Genomic DNA, 21,092 nt, shown 5'->3' with positions numbered 1-21,092 from the left:
CCAATTAATGACCACATAAGGGCCTCATCCTACCACCACTGGCATTAACCCAGTGGCGGGTAAGCCTGTCGCCATGCAGAGTGCACAGCAGGTAAACTGCAGCCAGCTGGTCGCCGCCAGGGAGAGGGGGAGCGGGTCGCTTGATCAAAAGCACTCAAGGCCTGGCCATTGCTGCCAGCCCACTGCACCACCTCCCACCCTTCAAGATACACACTCCACCCCACCACATTACTTACCTGTGGCTTGGGTCGCTCTGGGATCCTGGGTTTCCGTTAAGCGATTTTTCCTCAGCAGCCACTGCCTTCCCTCTGGCGCTGCTGAGCACAAGATGTGCCAGCCTGATTGCGGGCAGCTCTCAGTAGGCAAGCTGTCCACCCCCCAGGGTTTTAATTCCAGAAGAAGGCCCACTGCTGCCTGATTAGTTTGTGCTTTGGCAGGCCTTCCCGAAGAGGAAAGACCCCTGATGCCTCAACAAGATTCAGCCCGTTAACTCTGTTCCTCTCTCCAAAGACACTGCCTGACTTGCTGAATATTTCCAGTATTTTCTATCTTTATTTCAGATTTCTAGCATCTTCACTGTTTTGCTTTAGTTTTAAAGAAAATGGCCATCTTGAATAAGGAACCTTTTTCTTATTGGTGTGGGAGACATGGCATAAATTTTGTCTGTTTAGCTAAGATCTCTGCTGTGTTCAATGAATGCAAGCCATTCTATTACTATGGATGTGAATATCTTGGGGGAGGCAAAGAAATTTCACCTTACAAACTAAGCTGCAAGGCAAATGAGTGCAGCTTTGCAACTGAGTGCATATCTGGGAGTTTGGTGAGTGGGGGAGTTTAAAATGATAATCTTCTCCTTGAAAAATCAATTCTAGTTTGTAATTAGCAATAACTGGAAAGTACTGCGTAACTAGACTAAGTTTCTTTCTTTCTTTCTTTCAGCCTTAGGCAGGGTAAACACACTCTGCTGATAGAGTTGAGTAGTTAATTAGCTAACTGGTTGAATCTGGTTTCTCTAGCTCCAGTTCAGTTTACTAAAAATTCAGGGTTCTTCAGTGCAGCTAAAGCAAATGAGCGCAGCTTTGGAACTGAGTGCAGGCCTGAAAGTTTGGTGAGTGGGGGAGTTTGGTGAGGTGGGAAAGGTGGCACTGAAGAACGCTGAAAGGTGGTGTTGCTTTCCTTTTGCTTTTTCTACCTTGTTCACTCTATAGGAATTGGTTCTTACTCTACTACAGGGAAATGAGCTAGCTGTTTGGTGAGTATCTGCTAAGTGGTTAAGGTCGATTCCAGTCCTAAGATTTGAAGTAGTATCCGAACTGATGGTAAAGTTACTAAAATATATAACAACGGAAAACAAACAAGTGAATAATAGATTAAGTAATTAACTAAAAGACATTAAGGATGGCAGGACAGGTGATGTGCTGCAGCATGAGAGCGCTCCTGGATGCCAGTGAGATCCAGGGCAAACATGTCTGCAGTAACTGTTTGCAACTCGAGAAGCTTCAGCTCAGAATCATTGAGTTGGAGGCTGAGCTGCAGACACTGCGACACATCAGGGAGGGAGAAAGTTACCTGGATGTTTTGCACCAGAAGGCAGTCACTCCACTTCGGGTAAGGTCTTCTGATTTGATCAGTGATCAGGGACCAGAGGGTGTGACTGTGAATGAGGCAGGTAAGGTGACTCAGAGGGCAGGACCCTCAGCCTTTGCAGTTGTCCAATAGGTTTCTCAGCTTGTTTGGATGAGAATGGGGGCTGCAGGGTCAATGAGCAAACAGACCAGGGCACCGTGGTACAAGAAGTTATTCAAATGAGGGGAACAAAAAGGAATGTAGTGGTATGAGGGGACAGTATAGTGAGGGTGTTTGACACTGTTCTCTGTAGTAAAGAGCAAGTCCAAAGGCTGTGTTGCCTGCCCGGGTTCGGGACATCTGCTCAGGGCTGAAGAGGAGCTTGCAATGGGAGGGGGAGGATCCAGTTGTCGTGGTCCATGTAGGTACCAATGACATAAGTAGAACTAGCAAAATTAACAAGCAGAACTTCAAAGGTAATAATGGATTATTACCTGAGCCATGTGCAAATCGGCATAGGGTACATAAAATTAGAGAGATAAATGCGTGGCTCATAGACTAGTGTGGGAGAAGCAGGTTCCAGTTCGTGGGGCACTGGCACCAATACTGGGGAAAGTGGGGGCTGTGCAGTTGGGACGGTCTACACCTGCACAGTGCTGGGACCATTGTTCTAGCTAGCTGCATAACTAGGGAAGTATAGAGGGTTTTAAACTAAACAGTGGGGGCAAGGGATCAAATTTGGGAAGATGTTGTAAATCATAGAGTAGAGAAAAGGCAAGAGAGGAAGTATTAATGTGGGAAATGATCAGCAGACCATGACAGGAAGGGACAGAGAATACAAACCTAAGAGTAAATGAGCATTCAAGGCCAGAGGTTACAAAAATAATAAAAAGGACAAAACCTAACGGCTCTGTATCTGAATACACATAGTGTTTGAAACAAAACAGATGAACTGAGAGCGCAAATAGAAATAAATAAGTACAATCTAATAGCCATGACAGAGACATGGCTGCAGGATGACATGTATTGGAGCCTGAATATCAAAGGGTACATGACATTTAGGAAGGACAGGAAGTTTGGAAAAGTGGGGGGGTAGCTCTGTTAATTACTGATGCTATTAGCACAATAGAGAGGGATGACCCAAGTTCAGGAAACCAGAATGTAGAAATGGTTTGGGTAAATATGAGAAATAAAGGCAATCAGTCACTTGGGAGAGTGGTGTACAGTCACCCTAATAGTGACCATATGGTAGGACAGGATTTAAAGACAGGAATAATGGGAGCTCGTCAGAAAGGTACAGCGATAATCATGGGGATTTTAACCTGCATATAGACTGGTAAAATCAAATGGGAAAAGGTAGCCTAGATGAGAAATTCATAGAATGTTTTTGGGATAGTTTCTTAGAACAGCATGTTCTGGCACCAACTTGAGAGCAGGCTATAATAGACCTGGTATTGTGCAATGAGATAGGATTAATTAATGACCTCATAGTGAAGGTGCCACGAGGTAGCAGCAGTCATAATGCAATTGAATTTTACATTCATTTGAGGGAGTGAAGAGTGGGTCCAAGACTAGTATTTTAAACTTAAGGGCAATTATGAGGGCATGAAAGCACAGCTAGCTAAAGTGAACTGGCAAATTAGGTTAAAGGATAGGTCAGCAGAGATGCAGTGGCGGACATTCAAGGGGATATTTCAGAATACAGAGAATAGAGACATTCCAATGAGAGAAAAACTCCAAGGGGAGGACCCACCACCAGTGGTTAATGAGAAAAATTAAAGATAGTATCAAACTTAAAGAAAAAGCATAATTGTGCAAAGATGGGTGGCAGGCCAGAAGGTTGCACAGAATATAGAAAAAAACAAAGAATGAGCAAAAGATTAATACGGAAGGAAAAATTAGAATACGAGGGGAAGCTAGCTAGAAATATCAAAAGACAGATAGTAAGAGTTTAAAAAAGAAAAGAGTTAACAAAGTGATTGTTGGTCCTATAGAAAGTGAGTCTGGGGAATTAATATTGGAAAATGAGGAGATGGCAGATGAATTGAGCCACTATTTTAAATCAGTCTTCACTACAGAGTATACAAGTTACATCCCAGCAACATCTGTTAATCAGGAAATGGAAGGGAGGGAGGAATTTGGGAAAGTTATAATCCAGGGAAGTGACACAGAGCAAGTTGTTGGAGCTGTGGGCTGACAAGTCCCAGGATCCTGATGGACTTCACCCCAAGGTCTTAAAAGATGTGGCTAGCAAGATAGTTGATGCTTGGTTTTAATTTTCCAAAATGCCCTAGATTCGGAGAAGGTTCCATTAGATTGGAAAACAACGGATGTAACTCCTTTTCCAAAAAGGGAGGAGACAGAAAGCAGAAAACTATGGGCCAGTTAGCTTAATATCCATCATAGGGAAAATGTTAGAAGTTATTATTAAAGTTGCTATAGCAGGGCTCTCGGAATATTTCTGGCTAAACAGGTGGAGTCAACATGGTTTTGTGAAAGCGAAATCATGTTTAACCAAATTATTGGACTTATTTGAAGAGGTAACAAATGCCATGGAAACTGGTGGATGCACTGTATATAGATTTCCAGAGGGCATTTGATAATGTACCACATCAAGGTTTATTGCAAATAAATAAAAGCTCATGGTGTAGAGGGTAACATGTTGGCATGGATAGAAGATTGGCTAGTTAACAGGAAACAGAGAGGTAAGCATAAATGGGTTAGCAAGATGTAATGAGCGGTGTGCCATAAGTATCAGTCCTGGGGCCTCAACGTTTTATAGTTTATATCAACGACTTGGATGAAGAGACCGAAGATATGGTTGCTAAATTTGCCGACGATACAGAAGATAGCTGGGATACTAAGATGTGAAGAGGACATAAGGAGGTTACAAAGGGATATAGATAGGTTAAGTGAGTGGGGAAAGACCTGGCAAATGGAGTATAATGAGGGAAAGTGTGGAATTGTCCATTTTGGCAGGGAAAATAAAAAAAGCATATTATCTAAATGGTGAGAGATTGCAGAGCTCCGAGATGCAGAGGGATCCAGATGTCCTAATGCATGAATCGCAAAAGGCTAGTATGCGGGTACAGCAAGTAATTAGGAAAGCTAATAGAATGTTATCATTTATTGTGAGGGACATTGAAAACAAAAGTAAGGAGGTTATACTTCAGTTATACAGGACATTGGTGAGGCCGCATCTGGAGTACTGTGTACAGAATTGGTTTCCTTATTGAAGGAAGGGTGTAAATGGGTTGGAAGCAGTTCACAGGAGGTTTATTAAACCAATAGCTGGATTGGGCAGTTGTCTTATGAGGAAAGGTTGTACAGGCTAGGCTTGTATCCTCTAGAGTTTAGAAGAGTAAGAGGTGACTTGATTAAATATAAGTTCCTGAAGGGTTTTGACAGGGTCCATGTGGAGAGGATGTTTCCTCTTGTGGGAAAATCTAGTACTCAGGGCTACTGTTTAAAAACAAAGGGTCGCCCATTTCGTGCTTCATGAAGGGGAAATCATGCGTGACAAATTTATTAGAATTCTTTGAGGAGGTAACTAGCAGGATAGATAAAGGGGAACCAGTATATTTGGATTTCCAAAAGGCATTCAATAAGGTATCACATGTAAGGCCACTTAAGATAAGAGCCCACAGTGTTCGAGGTCGTATATAAGCATGGATAGCAGATTGGCTAACAAATAGAAGACAGAGAGTTGGGATAAGGGGGGCATTTTCAGGATGGCATTTTCAGGATGGCAACCTGTAACTAGTGGAGTGCCACAGGGATCATTGCTGGGGCCTCAATTATTTACAAAATATATTAAGGACTTAAATGAGGGAAGTGAATGTACTGTTGCCAAATTTGCAGATGATACAAAATAGTTGGGAAGGCAAGTGGTGAGGATGACACAAGGAGTCTACAGAGGGATATAGATAGGTTAACTGAGTAGGCAAAAAAGCAGCAGATGGAATGCAATGTGGGAAAATGTGTGGTTATGCACTTTGGCAGGAAGAAAACAGGAGCTGAATATTATTTAACTGAAGAATGACTGCAGAAGGCTGCAGCATAGAGGGATTTGGAAGTCCTTGTGCATGAATCCCAAAAAGCTAACATATAAGTTCAACAGATAATAGGGAAGGCAAATGGAATGTTGGCCTTTATTTCAAAGGGGATGAAGTATAAAAATAGGGAAGTCCTGCTAAAACTATACAAGGCACTAGTTAGACCACACCTAGAATACCATGGACAATTTTGGTCCCCTTATCTAAGGAAAGATATACTGGCATTGGAGGCTGTCCAGAGAAGGTTCACTCAGTTGATTCTGGGTATGGAGGGATTTTCTTATGAGGAGAGGCTGAGTAGGTTGGGCCTGTACTCACTGGAGTTTAGAGGAATGAGAGGCGGCCTTATTGAAACATCTAAGATTCTTAGAGGGCTTGACGGGGTAGATGTTGAGATATTTTTTCCCTAGTGGGAGAGTCTGGGTCCAGAGGGCATAATCTCAGAATAAGAGGTTGCCCATTTAAGAGACAAGGAGGAATTTCTTCTCTCAAAGGGCAGTTAATCTGTGGAATTCTTTACTGCAAAGGGCTGTAGAAGCTGGATCATTAAGTGTATTCAAGGCAGAGATAGACAGATTTTTAATCAGTAAAGGAATCAAGGGTTATGGGGAAAAGGCAGGAAAGTGGAGTTGAGGATTATCAGATCAGCCACGATTTCATTGAATGGCGGAGCAGACTCGATGGGCCGAATGGCCTACTTCTGCTCCTATGTCTTATGGACAGAGATGAGGAGACATCTTTTCTCCAAGGGTTGCGAATCTTTGGGACTCTCTTCTTCAAAAGGCGGTGGAGGCAGAGTCTTTGAATATTTTTAAGGCAGAGGTAGATAGATTCTTGATAAGCAAGGGGATGAAAGGTTAGTGGGAGTAGGCAGGAATGTGGAGTTGAGGTTACAAATCAGATCAGCCATGATCTTATTGAATGGTGGAGCAGGCTTGAAGAGCCAAGTGGCCTACTCCTGCTCCTAATTCATATATCTGTATGTACTGTATATATCTGTATGTTCGTATAGGCAATGTGGAGATAGCTGATATTTCAAATAATAATCCTAAAATATCATTCTAGATAATGGGTGCATTTCTGAGAGTTAACACCTTACAAAGTGACTTTAAGTTACTCGTAACATCATGATATAAATTTATCTGAAAAGCTCCTCTTGGCCAAAATAGTAAATCTCATGATACAAGCATTAACGCATTGTGCTTCCACACAGCCTGATGGCAATCTCTTAAATTAGGTAAACCACTCAAAATTCATTTACAAGAACATGTTCTGATATATAATCTGATCAGGCTGCAGCTACAATTTATACACTTACAAACAGGACTGAAAGCTGTTCTCTTGAACTAGAAAAGCATTTAAAATAAAAACATGTCAATCCAATAAGAAAAGGAATCCCCGCATTGAAGGCTACTGATGCCACTGAGAGATGAGCAGCTTAGGTTGGAATTCTAAATATCCATTCGTCTTTACTCAGCCTCCATCCAAGCAAGCAAAATGTGCAATCAAGTTTTGGCACAATAAGAGCAAGAAAAAGGGTAATGGCAGCACACAGGGCTTTAAATGCAATTTTCCAGGGGCTTCAGGAGTTGCATCTTGTTTCCCACATTTACTGCACCCCACAAGAACTGTGTGTAGAAATGAAGAACCACTTATTCCTGATACCAGAAAACTTTTCCATTATTTGCAACCATGGACAAGGCACACTGAGTGCAGTGAATTGCTCGGTATCGTCTCTTCATGCAGCTTCCACCAATGCATCTAATTTAGCCCCAAATAAGGCCTCATTGCCGCACTTCCTGCAGAAGTATCTCTTATCAGTATTGCTACAATCAGATGGGAAGAGGTAGAATGGCTTCCCTTTCTGCCCCCTCCTCATTTGACATCAACAGACTTTTTTTTTCAAAAAAGAAAAGAATATACTTCCAAGTCAGTGAGTGTTTAACAGTTTATGTGCTATGACTGTAAAAGACACACAGAGACAGGTTTTTTCTCTAAGTTTTTAAAGAAAATAGTTTTTATTGTACTTAGCTCACGATCTAAAAAAAATACAAACACACACACTATGTTCAAGGGCTCACACACGCACAAAAGAGGAGGATAGATTAAGTAGTTTTTTTTTAAAAGAAGTCCAATCAAAGTCAATATTATACGGATCTTGTAGATTGATTACTTGGATGGTATCAGGCTGGGCTCAATGGTCCTTCTGGATTCTGCACCAAGGTGATTTCAAAGATGCTGAAGGACGATTTTCTTCTGGAAGCAACAGCTGCTGGATTGGTTCTTAAAACACTGCCTGCGACATGTGGAGCTGGAGCTAGAACTTGCAGGGTGGATGGAGAAATAGAAAGGGTGCGGGGGAGGGGAGAGAGAGCGAGTACCCACTCAGGGTCCCGCTTCCTCTGCATCTGTTGTTCTTCTGTTCTCTGGCCTGAAGAAAAGCAGTTTCTTAAAAGCACAGAGAGGGTTAAGTTGGTTTATCCCTTTCATGATGATCCGTTACCCAAATGTGGTCATAGCGAGTTAGTTCCAGGACCATGTTTTAGATATTATTAGATTATGGCTAGACAAGTTCCCTTCTCAGTCAGAGTCCATTATCCAAAGTGATTATGTCTAATGGCTTGTCCCATACCCAGCTGAATACACAGGTTGTCTGTTTTGTGGATAGGTCAGGAGATGGCCATTTACATTCCTCTCAGGTGACTGGCACTGATAGACTCTTCTATATAGTCTGGCTCCGTTACAATGGCTTTGTAATTTGCAGGGTACAGCTCTGTTAAGTTCGGCCATTTTAGCAGCTGTTGTTTTAAGTAACTCAACCAGTGGTTTCAGCCAAATAAATAAATAGTCATTTTCGATATAAAGCATGGCTTTACAACAGGATGTGGAATCTTTCATGGACGGTGGAGCAGTCCATCCAAGCTTTGAGTTCTGCCATGACTCTAGCATGGTTTCTTCCATGGAGAGGTTGGTGACCACCATGGAGAGCCAGGTCTATCATATAACCCATATGCACAAGAACCTGCATTCCGTCAATCTGGACATGGGCTCAGTACAGCAGTGGCTAGGTGAGAGGGTAACAAGGCATCTGGACCTCCCTCCAAGTGACCCATCTCCTCAAGAATACAGGAGGTACCCACTGTCCACTGAGGAAGGAGCACCAGCGAACTGTTCGGTAGGGGGTCCATATCAAAGCACTCCCAGTGTGAGCTGGTGCTCCTCATCCCCATCCTCATCCGTGTGCTGCATTGTAATGCTCCTCCATGGGGCTGTGGGTCTGATGCACTGGTGTCATGAGCCACGTCTTCAGGTCACCCTAGTCACCAGGATCCAATCCTCTCATGGGTAGTGCCTCCAACAGCTGAGAGAGCTGGGAGTTCCGTAAAACATACGAGCCATGAGAGGTCCATGGGGAATGAGCGCACACGTGCATTATTCTCTTCAGGCTTTTCAGTCACAGGCTACTTGAATATTCGGGGAGAGAGAGAGACACCTTTCCGACTGACAAATGCAGCCGGCTGTTTTCAGGGGGCTCTGCTCTTGTAACCTGGCTATCAGCAACTGTTGTAAATTGAATGAATTTGTTGGGCCTTCTGAACAGGGCACTGGTCACCTCCCTAGGCATCTAAGTGTTGTGGCCTGAAAAATGCCACACGTGTCCCCCATGGAGTCCTCGAATGAGTCGCTGGCATAGAAATTTGGGGACACAGTCATCTTGAGGGTAACCGGCATGGGTTTCCCTCCAAAGCCATGGGGCTGCAGGTCTCATTGAAGGAGTGTGCACAGTCAGTGACCACTTCCCAGGAAAGCCTTACCAGTCTCTGGCGTTGCCCGTCAGACATCTGAAGGTAGTTGGTGCACCTTCTGAACACACTCTGATGCGCCAATTGTTCTTTGATAATGGTGGCCCTGATTGAGTTCCTCTTGACCTCCCTCGCTTCATTTCCAGTTGATGATCTCATGGCCTCTGTTGTGCAACCACAGCCCTTCTATGGTGAATACTCTCCTCCTCTGCCCAAGGTTGCTAAACTATTGGGTGTATAAAACCCACAAAAACCACAAAGTAAACGCTGTGAGCTGGGTGATGGAAGGGTCAAGAGAGATGGTTGAAAACTCAAGGATGAGGAAGGTGGACGTGGACAAGCTGGAGCTGCATGGTCAGTGTGTGTATGCCCATCGAAATGGCCTTCATTCCCAGAGCGGCTGCACTTGACCAATGGCCCTCCCATGTATTTGCATACCATGAATACTCATTAAATGGGAACGTCACCAAATTAAGTCCTACCTTCACAATTAAATCAGCAGCACATGGGAAACCCATGCCTCTTGACCCACTTGACCATAACCCTCCCATGGTCCACACCCAGGACTCCTCCCATCCCACAGTGGCCTCCTCCCACAACCCCCTGATCTGTGAGCTCAAACTTTCTTAGCAGCCATGTCGATGGACACACACACACAGTGACCCTGCAGCTGCACCCTTGAGCTTCCTCCTGTCTCCCTTAATTCTCCCATCAGCCTGCTGCTTTCCGCAATCATCCTAGAGCCACCAACCATCATCCTTGACCAAGGGTCAGTGACCCTCAACCATCACCCTTGGCCTTCCTGCCGCCATCCTAGAGCCTTGATCATTCTTGATCTGCCCGAGGTACCTTTCAACCATCTCTCGCAGGCCATTGAGCCACCCTCCCTCCAGCTGGACCTGTCCTGCTTCAAGCTTGATATCCCTTCCCTGATTGCTAAATTGCCATGTGTGGTACTGCTGCCTCCCTTGGGGACACAGGACCAGAACTCTGCATGGACAGAACCCTCCCTACAGGATGAAAACTGTCTTCCTTCGGAAACCTCCACCCACACTGTCCCACACATGCTTGAGGGCTTGATCACCCCCAGCCTTTTGCCAGACCAACCATTTGAGGACCAAATCACCACCACCCTCTACTGCCACTCCCTCTTCCTTGCTGCTACTGGACTGAGTAGCTTCTCCTGCTCCCCTCCCCTGTCCACTGAGTTAGACAAAGAAAAAACCTAACCAAGATCTGAAGATTGAACAACCTCGCTGAGAAACAGGAGGCATGGGTTTCCCATGTGCTGCTGACTTAATTGTGAAGGTAGGACTTAATTTGGTGACGTTCCCATTTAATGATTATTCATGGCATGCAAATACATGGTAAATAGGTTCCCACCACTATCAGAATGATGCCCACCTCACCAGTGACACGCAGAGTGACTGAATTTCTCTCACTCAATCTAAAGGTGGAAAACAGATTCCGGTTCCCGCCTAACCAAGTCCCTTCACCCGCCTTATTTTCTGTTCTTACAAGCCCCATTAAATGCCACACCATTTTTGACATTTGAAGGCTTACTAAAAACAGATATTAAAAATGTGGCCACTCTCAGTTTTATCTTGGCTTTGATCAGTTACACAATCCTTTAAGAAATGCAATCCTCACTGGGGAAATAAGATTTAAAGCACTTATTTCAATGTCTTACCTCCTTACAGCCACTGACTTTGAAGTACAATTGCTAGTTATTAAGGGGATCAACCTTGGAACATGAGTGTGCTGCATGAAAAAAAATAATATGTTAGTTTCTTTTCCAAACAAACTAACTCATGCTACCAAGATCTATATATATTTAACATGCAATGAAGATTTTTTTACTGAATGAGAAAGGCTGAAGTAGTACTATGCACAGATCACCATTGGCCTGAAAAACAACTTACTAAACATTTATGCTCTCGTGACCTTATTCTTCAAGATAATTTGACACCTTCTAAGGAAAGTTCTTAATATCATTGGAGTAAAAGAAAACATGGATTATTAAGAAGTAAAAATTAAATTAAAAATTTGGTCAATCATGCCAGGTCCTGCCACGGATATTAAAGACTCTAGCCATCCCATCGTGTCCTGAAGAAATTATCTGCCTACCGTATACTATCTTCAAATGGGTTACTGCTAGTCATGTTGCACAATGCTGAAGTTGATTTATAGCTGCATAATATTTTACACTCCCCGGGCCCAAGCTGACTCCAGACAACATCCTACCTTGCAACAGAGGCAATGGTGAAGGAATGGGACCGGTGCCACAACCAAGGTGCGGCTGCTCTGTGATCAAATCCAAAAGATGTCCAAATTATTTCTTAGGACAATGGATGACATGCAAAGCTAGTGACATGCAAGATTGTCCACTCGTACCATTTAAATGAATAGCTTAACAAAAGGCCGAATAAAAAGCCTTCTGCCATGGGCTTATGGCATTGGGGATAATGTCATAGTATGGATTTAAGATTGGTTAATGGACAGAAAATAGAGTGTAGGAATAAATAAGTTATTTTCAGGTTGGCAGATTGTAACTCGTGGAGTGTCGCAAGGATCAGTGCTGGAGCTCAGCTATTTACAATCTGTATTAACTCAGGCGAAGTGGCCTAGAGTAATGAATCTAAGTTTGCTGATTTTTCAAAGCTAGTTGGGAAAGTAAGCTGTGAGGAGGACTCAAAGAAGCCACAATGGGATATAGAAAATTTAAATAAGTGGGCAAAAAGGTTCAGATGGAGTGTAATGTGAGGAAAAGTGAAGTTATCGACTTTAGTAGGCTGAATAGAAAAACATGTAGGTGGTGAGTAAATGTTGGTATTCAGAAAGATATGGCTGAACTTGCACATGCATCATAGGAAGTGAGCATGCAAATAGATCTTGTGGCTCAGTAGGCTGCATCCCTGTCTCTAAATCAGAAGCTCCATGTTGAAGATGCACTCCAGGACTTGTTGGCCACAGAAGGACCATTCATGACTTGGTTCAACTGGTAGATAGTCAGCCTGCTAATCCTTCTAACACTTAGATTTTTCCCTTTGGGGGATATTGGGTATGTGTGAAGTTGCAAAACAAACAAGTAGATACAAGGCATCATGTGTACTAGATTTTAATGCAAAGGGGTTGGAATGCATAAATAAGTAAGTCTAGCAGCAATTATATAGGGCATTGGTGAGACCACACATGGAGTACAATGTATAGTTTTGGTCTCCTCACCGAAGATACAGAGTACATAACAAAGATTAACTAGATTGATTTCTGAGATGATAGTCTTGTCCTATGAGGAAAGATTGTGTAGAATGGGTCTATATTTTCTGGAATTTAGAAGAATGAGAGGTGACCTTGTTTAAACGTCTAAAATTCTTCGATGGCTTGACAAGGTTGAGGCTGAAGAATCATTTGATCCAGAAAGAGTCCAGAATTAGGGGATCAGTGTCTCAGAATAAGGAGTTGGCCCCATATGATTGAGAAGAGGGTAAGTTCCTTCAGTCAGAAGGCTGTGAATCTTAGGAATTTTCTAAGCAGAAGGCTGCTGAGCATATTCAAGGCTGAGATCAATAGATTTTGGATACGAAGAGAGTTAGGGTCATGATGATACGAGGGAAAATTGCAGCTCAGGTGAAAGGTCATTGAATGGCCCAGCAGGTTTGAGGCGTTTTATGGCTTACACCTGCTCCTGTGCCTGATGATCTTATGCCACAAGGCCTATAGATAAAGGTACTGATTGACTGACCTCCACTTGCACTTTTGAACATTATTTTTGGTCACAAACCTATTTTATGGAAGCAAGGTCTTGCATTGGGCACAATTGGAATTTTTCTCAATTGAACATGAATTCCACGCATTCCAGCAGCATTTCCATTTGGTCAAATGCTGGGTCTGCAAATCACCCAGATGTGTACTCTTTGCTACCTAAAAAAAGGCTGTTCATACCTATTGCACTTGATTAAAAACCCTGGCAGTGAAGGTCGATTTAACAACATGTATTGTACTGATGGCAAATTCTGCCAATACGGAATCTCAATTACTTCTTGCAGATAAGTGAAGCCAAAGTGTGGAAGTAAGACTCCTTTCGGTCAGTATTGCTCACCAAAAGTGCAAAAGACCGCAGTAATTCCTCCTTGACTGTCGAGGATGAACGAATAAGAATAAAAAAAAGACTAAATAATCACTAGGACAAGATCAAAGGTAATAAACTTCCAAGATTCCCAGCATTGGATTGAGGGGCTACCTCAAAGAGGTGCTTGGGAATCCCCACCGGAGGTTCCCAGCTAAGGTTTGCACAGCAATTGCCCAGGAGTGCAAACTTCCCCGGGGCATTGGGAACCATACAGAAATGCAATTTAACCCAACTGGGTTACGCCAATAGTTACCCAGAAAAACCTAGGAGGATTAAAACCACTTCTAACTTCTGGGTAACTATTGTACAGACCCAGACCGACCCCACACAGGACTCCCCCACACACCTGAACCCTGTCCACCCCTCCCACCCCGGACAAAGGGTACTCCCACACACTTGCCCCCCACCACCCCAGGGGACTCCCCCCGACTACCACCCCACACCCGATGAGAATCCCACCACGACTACCGCCCCCACACATGACTCCTTCCTCCCCCGAAGGCCCTGACTTTCTCCCCAACTTGCCCAACCCACACCCCCTACCCCAGCAGACCCGACTCTTTCATCTCTCTCCCCGCCACCCCGAGGCCTGCCTCCGACCTCCCACACTCCACGACCTCCAATCACCTCCCCCTGAGCTCCAAATCCTCTCCACTTGCCTTTGACACTTAACTTTAAGGACCTTTTAAATTTCAATGGACTTTTAAACTTAACTTGTTTATGGCAGCTAGTGGCATAAAAAAGGGGGCATGGCCTCCTTCACTTCGATTCTCCTGCACTTCGGTGCTAGGCTCCGTGGACGTGCTGCACTACCTGGATCTCACCTGGCCTGAGTCGGAAGGTCGGGCAAGACAGGCTGGGGAAGAAATCAGATAAGAAACTAGGCATGGGGTGGCAATCTGACGACGTTGATTGCCACTCCGAGGAAGTTCAGGCCCAATATATATAACATAATGTACTCACACGGATGATGCACCTAATCGCTGCGACTCCAGATGTTGCCATCACTTTTGCACAGTTTGGGACGAGGTTAAATAATGTAGGCACAATGGCTTCAGCACTATGATCAAACTTGTTGCCTAGATGTGTTGACAGGTGCCTGTATAACAAAATTCCAACAAATGAACCTTGACCAACACAAAGACAACATATTTTCCAGTTGGATTTAGCTATAGCAAAGGAATAATGATTGGACTTATGCAGTTTGAATGCACAAAAGTAACCCAATTTCTGACTGTCCTGCAAAACTGATTCTTTTTTTACCTAAAAGGAGTTCCCATTTTGGGAAATATGCATTTTAGCCACAATCTTTCTTAATAGCCAATTACAGACAAGACGAGATTTTAAATCATACAGACTCAAATAACCCGCACTTCATTTATCCAATGAAATAACAATGCCAATTCCATGAAGTAAAAATGTTCTTTTGTATGTGTATAGAAAAGCAAATTATTTAAATTTTCATTTTAAAAAATGCTATTTTGGCAATATTTTATAAAATAAAACTGGGCAATGGACAATTCCCTCTATCATGAAATTAAAGTAACCTGCTAAATTCTCAAGCAAAGGGATGCCATGATTTCAATGTTAATTGAGCAAAACTCAATTCATCCATCTTCACCACTGTAAGCTGCTGATGCCCACTAACATCACACAATAGTGGGGTGCGTGGTATATGTGTAGACAGTTTGGTTGATGTATTGGCTGCCTGCCCAAAATAGTAGATTTATCTACCCTAACATCTATTTGTCAATCCTTAACCGGTCTGGACATTTTTTAATGCTACTTGTCTCCCTTATATTTCCAACAAGGTCTTGTACCTTAGTGCAATCAGTAAACTTTATAATGCAACTACTCAAAGTTATTTCTACAGTAACTGAAGGAGTCCCCTCTGTGACATGTCTATTTTCCATGTTTCACATCTCTCTAGCGGCAGAACCATTTTAAAATGAAAGTAGCTAATTCCTTAAGCGTTATCCTACTTTAAAGATCACATCTTTACAGCGGACCCTAAAGGACATTAGTGAACCAGGTGGTTATTTACAACAATCAGCAATGTTTTCATGGTCATCGTTAAGACTTTGATTTCCAGATTTTTATTGAATTCAAATCCTGTGGTGGGATTCGAGCCCGGGTACCCAGAGAAATACCCTGGGTCTCTGGGTTACTGGTCCAGACGACAATACCATTATGCCATCGCCTCCCCTAATGGCATCTACCATTAGTTAGACATGTTCTTCCAGCCTTCAGCTCAAAACAAATTGCCCACAGAGTTGCTGACAGGGTAAGCCGATACTGGTGCAGTGAGGTAAACAGGGCATCTGCGGCCTGAGTGAACAAAGCAACCAACAGGGTCTCTCCTTAACCAATGACATTGCAGAACTGGGAAATAAACAAGGAGGAGAGAAAAAGACAAATTAAAGGGGGACTTAAGGTCAAATTAGGTAAAGAAAGTGAAAAAAAGAGTTTAAGAAAGATGAATTAAGATAGAGAGGTGATAGAGAGGAACACAAGGTGTTCAGGAAAGATATGAAAGGAAGAAAAGGGGGAGGGGTGGTGGTATTGATAAAGGAGAGCATTATAGTGCTAGAGAATAAGGATGCCAGAGAGAGATTAAGGACAGAATCTATTAGGCTAGAACTCAGGAACAAAAATTACATTGCTCGTTGTAGTCTTTAGGCTGCCAACTTGTGGGAAGGATGGAGAGGAATAAATTTGCAAAATTACAGAAAAGTGCAAATAATTTAGAGTATTTATAATGGGGAACTTCAATTATCCAAATATAAACTGCGACAGTGCAAAGGGCGGAGAGGGGCAGGAGGTCTAGGAGTGCTTTCAGGAAAATTTTCTTCAGCAGTATGTTTCCAGTCCAACGAGAAAGGAGGCATTGCTAGACCTGGTTCTTGGAAATGAGGTGGGCCAAGTAGATCAAGTGCTCGTAGAAGAACTGTTTGGGACAGTGATCAGTGTATCATATGTTTTAGGCTGACTATAGAAAAGGACAAAGAACAGTCCGGAGTACGAAAAATTAACTGGGGGAAATCCAACTTCAATGGGGTAGGAACAGATCTGGGTTGAATAAATTGGACTCAAAGGTAAGCAGGCAAAACAGAAGCTGATCAATGGGCTACCTTCAAAAGAACAGATGATTCAGGCATAGTCAAGTCTCTTGAAAGGGAAAGCAAGGGAAAACAAATCCAAAACTGGATGACAAAGGGGATAGAAATTAAGATAAAGACGAAAAAGTGTGCTTATGACAGGTGTCAGATAGAAAATACCATTGAAAATCATGATGAATACAGAAGGTTCAGGGAAGAGGTGAAGAAGTAAATAAGAGAAGCAAAGAGAGAGTATGAAAAGAGACTGGCAGCTGGCATAAAAGAGAATCCCAAAGTCTTCCGTAAGCATATAAATAGGAAATGGACGACGAGGGCCTATTAGGGACAAAAGAGGGGATATACACATGGAGGTGGAGGGCATAGCTGAGGTACTAAATACATACTTTGCATCTGCCTTTACCTAGGCCATGGTAGATGAGGTAATTCAGACACCAGATGTGTTTAAAATTGAAAGGAGGTGGTATTGAATAGGTTATCTGAACTTAAAGTTGATAAGGCACTGGGACTGGATGAGATGCATCCAAAGATACTAAAGGAAGTGAGAGTGGAAATTGCAGAGGCACTGGGCATAATTTTTTAGTCTTCCTTAGACTCAGGGGTGGTGCCAGAGGACTGGAGAATTACAAACGTTACACCTTTATTCAACAAACGGTGCAAAGATAAGCCCAGCAACTACTGGCCAGTCAGATTAACTTCGGTGATGGGGATACTTCTACAGTCAATAATTCAGGACAAAATTAATTGTCACATGGACAAATGAGGGTTAATTAAGGAAAGCCAGCATGGATTTCTTAATTGAAAATTGTATTTGAATAACTTGGAGTTTTTTGAGAATGTAACAGAAAGAGTTGATGAGGGTAATGCTGTTGATGTGGTGTCCATGGACTTTCAAAAGGCGTTTGATACAGAGCCACACAACAGATTTGTGAGCAAAGTTATAGCTCATGGAATAAAAGGGGCAGTGGAAACATGGAGAAACATTTTCTCCCCCGTTGAGGGGGGAAGTGCGGGAGCGGGCGCGCCTCCGATCAGCGCCCCTGATTGGGGGCGCGCCGCCATTTTAAGTAGGCAGGCCAATTAAGGCCCAGTGTGACGTCCGCCAGGAAGCACTATGCGCTCCCTGTGCAGGCAGGGGATTCCCTCAGCTGGGAGTGCGCTCTTTCGTGCGCTCCCTGAGGCTAAGTGCTGCCTCAGGGAGATCAGCTCCGATTTAAAACTTGTAACAAACATGTTTAAAAATTTTCCCTGCCATGTTCCCTTATGTGACACCGTCACATGAGTTGAGACATGTCCATAAGTTTTATTGAAACCTTTCTTAAAAATTTAAATGCCCTCATGAAACCTTATCCCGCCTGTGGATGAGGTTTCATGCTTTTTCCGAAGCCCGCCAGAGCTCCTGGTCTGCCCGCCAACCTTAAGGTTGGATGGGCAGGTCCATTAACGGCCTTAATTAGTTTTTCAATGGCCTCAATAGGCTGTTGACAGGTCGGCGGGCACGCAGCTGACTCGGCTGTGCCCCCACCAACCTGAAAATGGAAATGATGCAGGGTGACGTCGGGAGTTCCACACGATGTCATCGTGTGTTATTTTACGCATCGGTGAGCAAGCCCCACCCCCGCTCACCAACCGGAAGATCCTGCCCATGGATACTAAATTAACTAAACAACAGGGAACATGGTAGTGGTTAATGGATGTTTTTCCTGTGCAAGAAAGTTTGTAGTGGAGTGCCCCAGGGGTCCTGCTTTTCCTGATATATATTAATGACCTAGACCTTCAAGTATAGGGCACTATTTCAAAGCTTGCAGATGATACAAAACTTACAAGTATTGTGAACTGTGAGGAGGATAGTGTAGGACTTCAAAGGCGCGTAGGCAAGTTAATGGAATGAGCAGACAGGTGACAGATGAAATTCAATGCAGAGAAATGTGGGGTGATGCATTTTGGTAGGAAGAACGTAGAGAGGAAATATAAAATCAATGGTACGACTATGAAGGGGCTGGAGGAGCAGAGGGACTGAACTGTATAGGAGCATAAATCATTGAAGGTGGCAGAACAGGTTGAGAGAGCAGTTAATAAAGCATACAGTATCCTGGGCTTTATTAATAGAGGCATAGAGTACAAAAGCAAGGAGGTTATGTTGAATTTGTCTAAATTGCTAGTTTGGCCTCAGAAGGAGTATTGTGTCCAGTTCTGGGTACCACACTTTAGGAAGGATATGAAGGCATTAGAGAGAGTTGAGAAAAGATTCACAAGGATGGTTCTAGGGATGAGGAACTTCAGTGTTGTAGATTGGAGAAGTTTTTTTGAGAAGTAATTGTCAAAACCTCTCTGGCCACAGGTGAGGTGCCAGAGGATGGAGGGCTGCTAATGTTGTCCCATTATTATAAAAGTGGGGAAGGGATAGACCAGGAAATGACAGGCCAGTCAGTCTAACCTCAGTGGTGGGGAAGTTACTAGAAAGAATTCTGAGGGACAGAATATATCTGCACCTGGAGAGACACAGGGATAGTCAGCATGGATTTGTTAAGGGAAGGTCGTGTTTGATTAAGGATGATCAAATTTTTTGAGGTGGTAACCAGGAGTGTTGATGAGGGTAATGCATTTGATGTGGTCAACATGGACTTTAGCAAGGCTCTCATTAAGGTCCCTCATGGGAGAATGGTCAAGAAAGTAAGAGCCCATGGGATCCAAGGCAAAGTGGCACATTGGATCCAAAATTGGCTGAGAGGCAGGAAGCAGAGGGTGATGGTAGAGGGACGATTGTGTGTCTGGAAGTCTGGTTCCAGTGGAGTTCCGCAGGGCTCGGTGCTGGGGCCCTTGCTGTTTGTGGTGTACATAAATGATTTGGGCTTAAATGTAGGGGGTATGATCAAGAAGTTCGCAGATGACACGAAAATTGGTAGAGTGGTAAATAGTGAAGAGGATATCAATGGACTGGTCAGCTGGGCAGAGCAGTGGCAAATGGAATTTAACCCAGAAAAGTGTGAGGTAATGTACTTGGGGACGGCTAACAAGGCAAGGGATTACACTATGAAGGATAGGACCCTGGAAAGTACTGAAGATCAGGGGGAGCTTGGTGTACATATCCACAGATCCCTGAGGATAGCAGGGCAGGTCGGCGGGGTGGTTAAGAAGGCATACGGGAATCTTGCCTCTATTAGCCGAGGCACAGAATACAAGAGCAGGGAGGTTCTGCTGGAACTGTATAAAAAGCTGGTTAGGCCACACCTAGATCACTGTGTGCAGTTCTGGTTAAATTATAGGGAGGATGTGATTGCACTGGAGAGGGTGCAGAGGAGATTTATCAGGATGCTGCATGGGCTGGAGGGTCTGAGCTATGAGGAAAGATTGGATAGGCTGGCGTTGTTTTCCTTGGAGCAGTGAAGGTTGAGAGGGGACCTGATAGAGGTGTATAAGATTGAGAGGCATAGATAGGATGGATAGGAAGGCACTTTTTCCATTAGTAGAGGGGTCAATAACCAGGAGCATAGATTTAAGGTAAGAGGTAGAAGGCTAAAAGGGGAGTTGAGGAGACATTTTTTCACCCAGAGGGTGGTGGAAGTCCGGAACTCACTGCCTGAAAGGGAGCTTGAGTCAGAAACTCTCGTAATATTTAAGGACAACTTAGATATTCACTTGCGCTCCATAGCCACCAGGGGTATTGGCCAAGCGCTGGAAAATGGAATAAGTGTTGTCAGATCTTTGTTGACTGGCAAGGACATGATGGGCTGAATGGCCTCCTTCTGTGTTGTGAAAGTCTATGAGTCTATAAGTTCGGACCATTTTCCTTTAAGAAAAGGAGGTTGAAGGAGATTTGATGGAAGTATTCAAAATCACGAGAGGTCTGGACAGAATAGAATAGGAGAAACTTCCTACTCATGAAAGGATCAAGAATAAGCAGTCACAGATTTAAAGTAATTAGTACAAGAAGAAAAGTGGTATAAGGAGAAACTTTTTTATCAGTGAGTGTTTAGGGTTTGGAATGCACTGCCTAAGCCGGTGGTGGAGGCAAGTTCAATTGAAGCATTCAAAAGGGAATGATGCGATTATCTGAAAAGGAAGAATGTGCAGGGTTACGGGGAATAAGAGGGGAAATGGTACTAGGTGAGTTGCTCATTCGTAGAATCAGTACAGGCATTATGGGACAAATAGCCTCCTTCTGCACAATAACAATTCTGTGGTTCTGTGAGATTAAAAGAGGTCAAAATATACTTCCAACAATACTTACGCTACAGTAATGCAAGCTTCCCTGACAACCTGTGAGCGGAGATCTTTAGCCGACAATTTAAAAGCTCCTTCCAATAATCTTAAATGCTGGAAAAAACAGTCATATTCTGTAGCTCCAGCAATCAGTAGTGATCGAATCTTCTTCAGCTAGGAGAAAAAAAAGAAAAGTCTGCAAATATTTGTGCACTTAGTC

The 21,092-nt window shown here is 43.5% G+C and overlaps 1 protein-coding gene across 14 annotated transcripts in view; it reads right to left on the bottom strand.

Annotated features, from left to right (window-relative positions):
• clasp2 (cytoplasmic linker associated protein 2) overlaps window positions 1-21,092 on the bottom strand; it is a 570,512-nt gene that overhangs the window by 277,599 nt on the left and 271,821 nt on the right. For all 14 annotated transcript variants that reach the window (XM_078540120.1, XM_078540106.1, XM_078540107.1 and 11 more), the window contains exons 11-13: window positions 20,901-21,046; window positions 14,517-14,652; window positions 11,115-11,185 (exon numbers count right to left, since the gene is read on the bottom strand). In XM_078540120.1, coding sequence (XP_078396246.1) covers window positions 11,115-11,185; window positions 14,517-14,652; window positions 20,901-21,046 — 353 coding nt within the window. The remainder of the gene's footprint in view (window positions 1-11,114; window positions 11,186-14,516; window positions 14,653-20,900; window positions 21,047-21,092) is intronic.

The sequence above is a fragment of the Cetorhinus maximus genome, chromosome 4 (genome assembly GCF_964194155.1).
Source record: "Cetorhinus maximus chromosome 4, sCetMax3.hap1.1, whole genome shotgun sequence".
NCBI classification, from domain to species: domain Eukaryota; kingdom Metazoa; phylum Chordata; class Chondrichthyes; order Lamniformes; family Cetorhinidae; genus Cetorhinus; species Cetorhinus maximus.
This window is presented reverse-complemented; position numbering and strand designations above follow the sequence as displayed.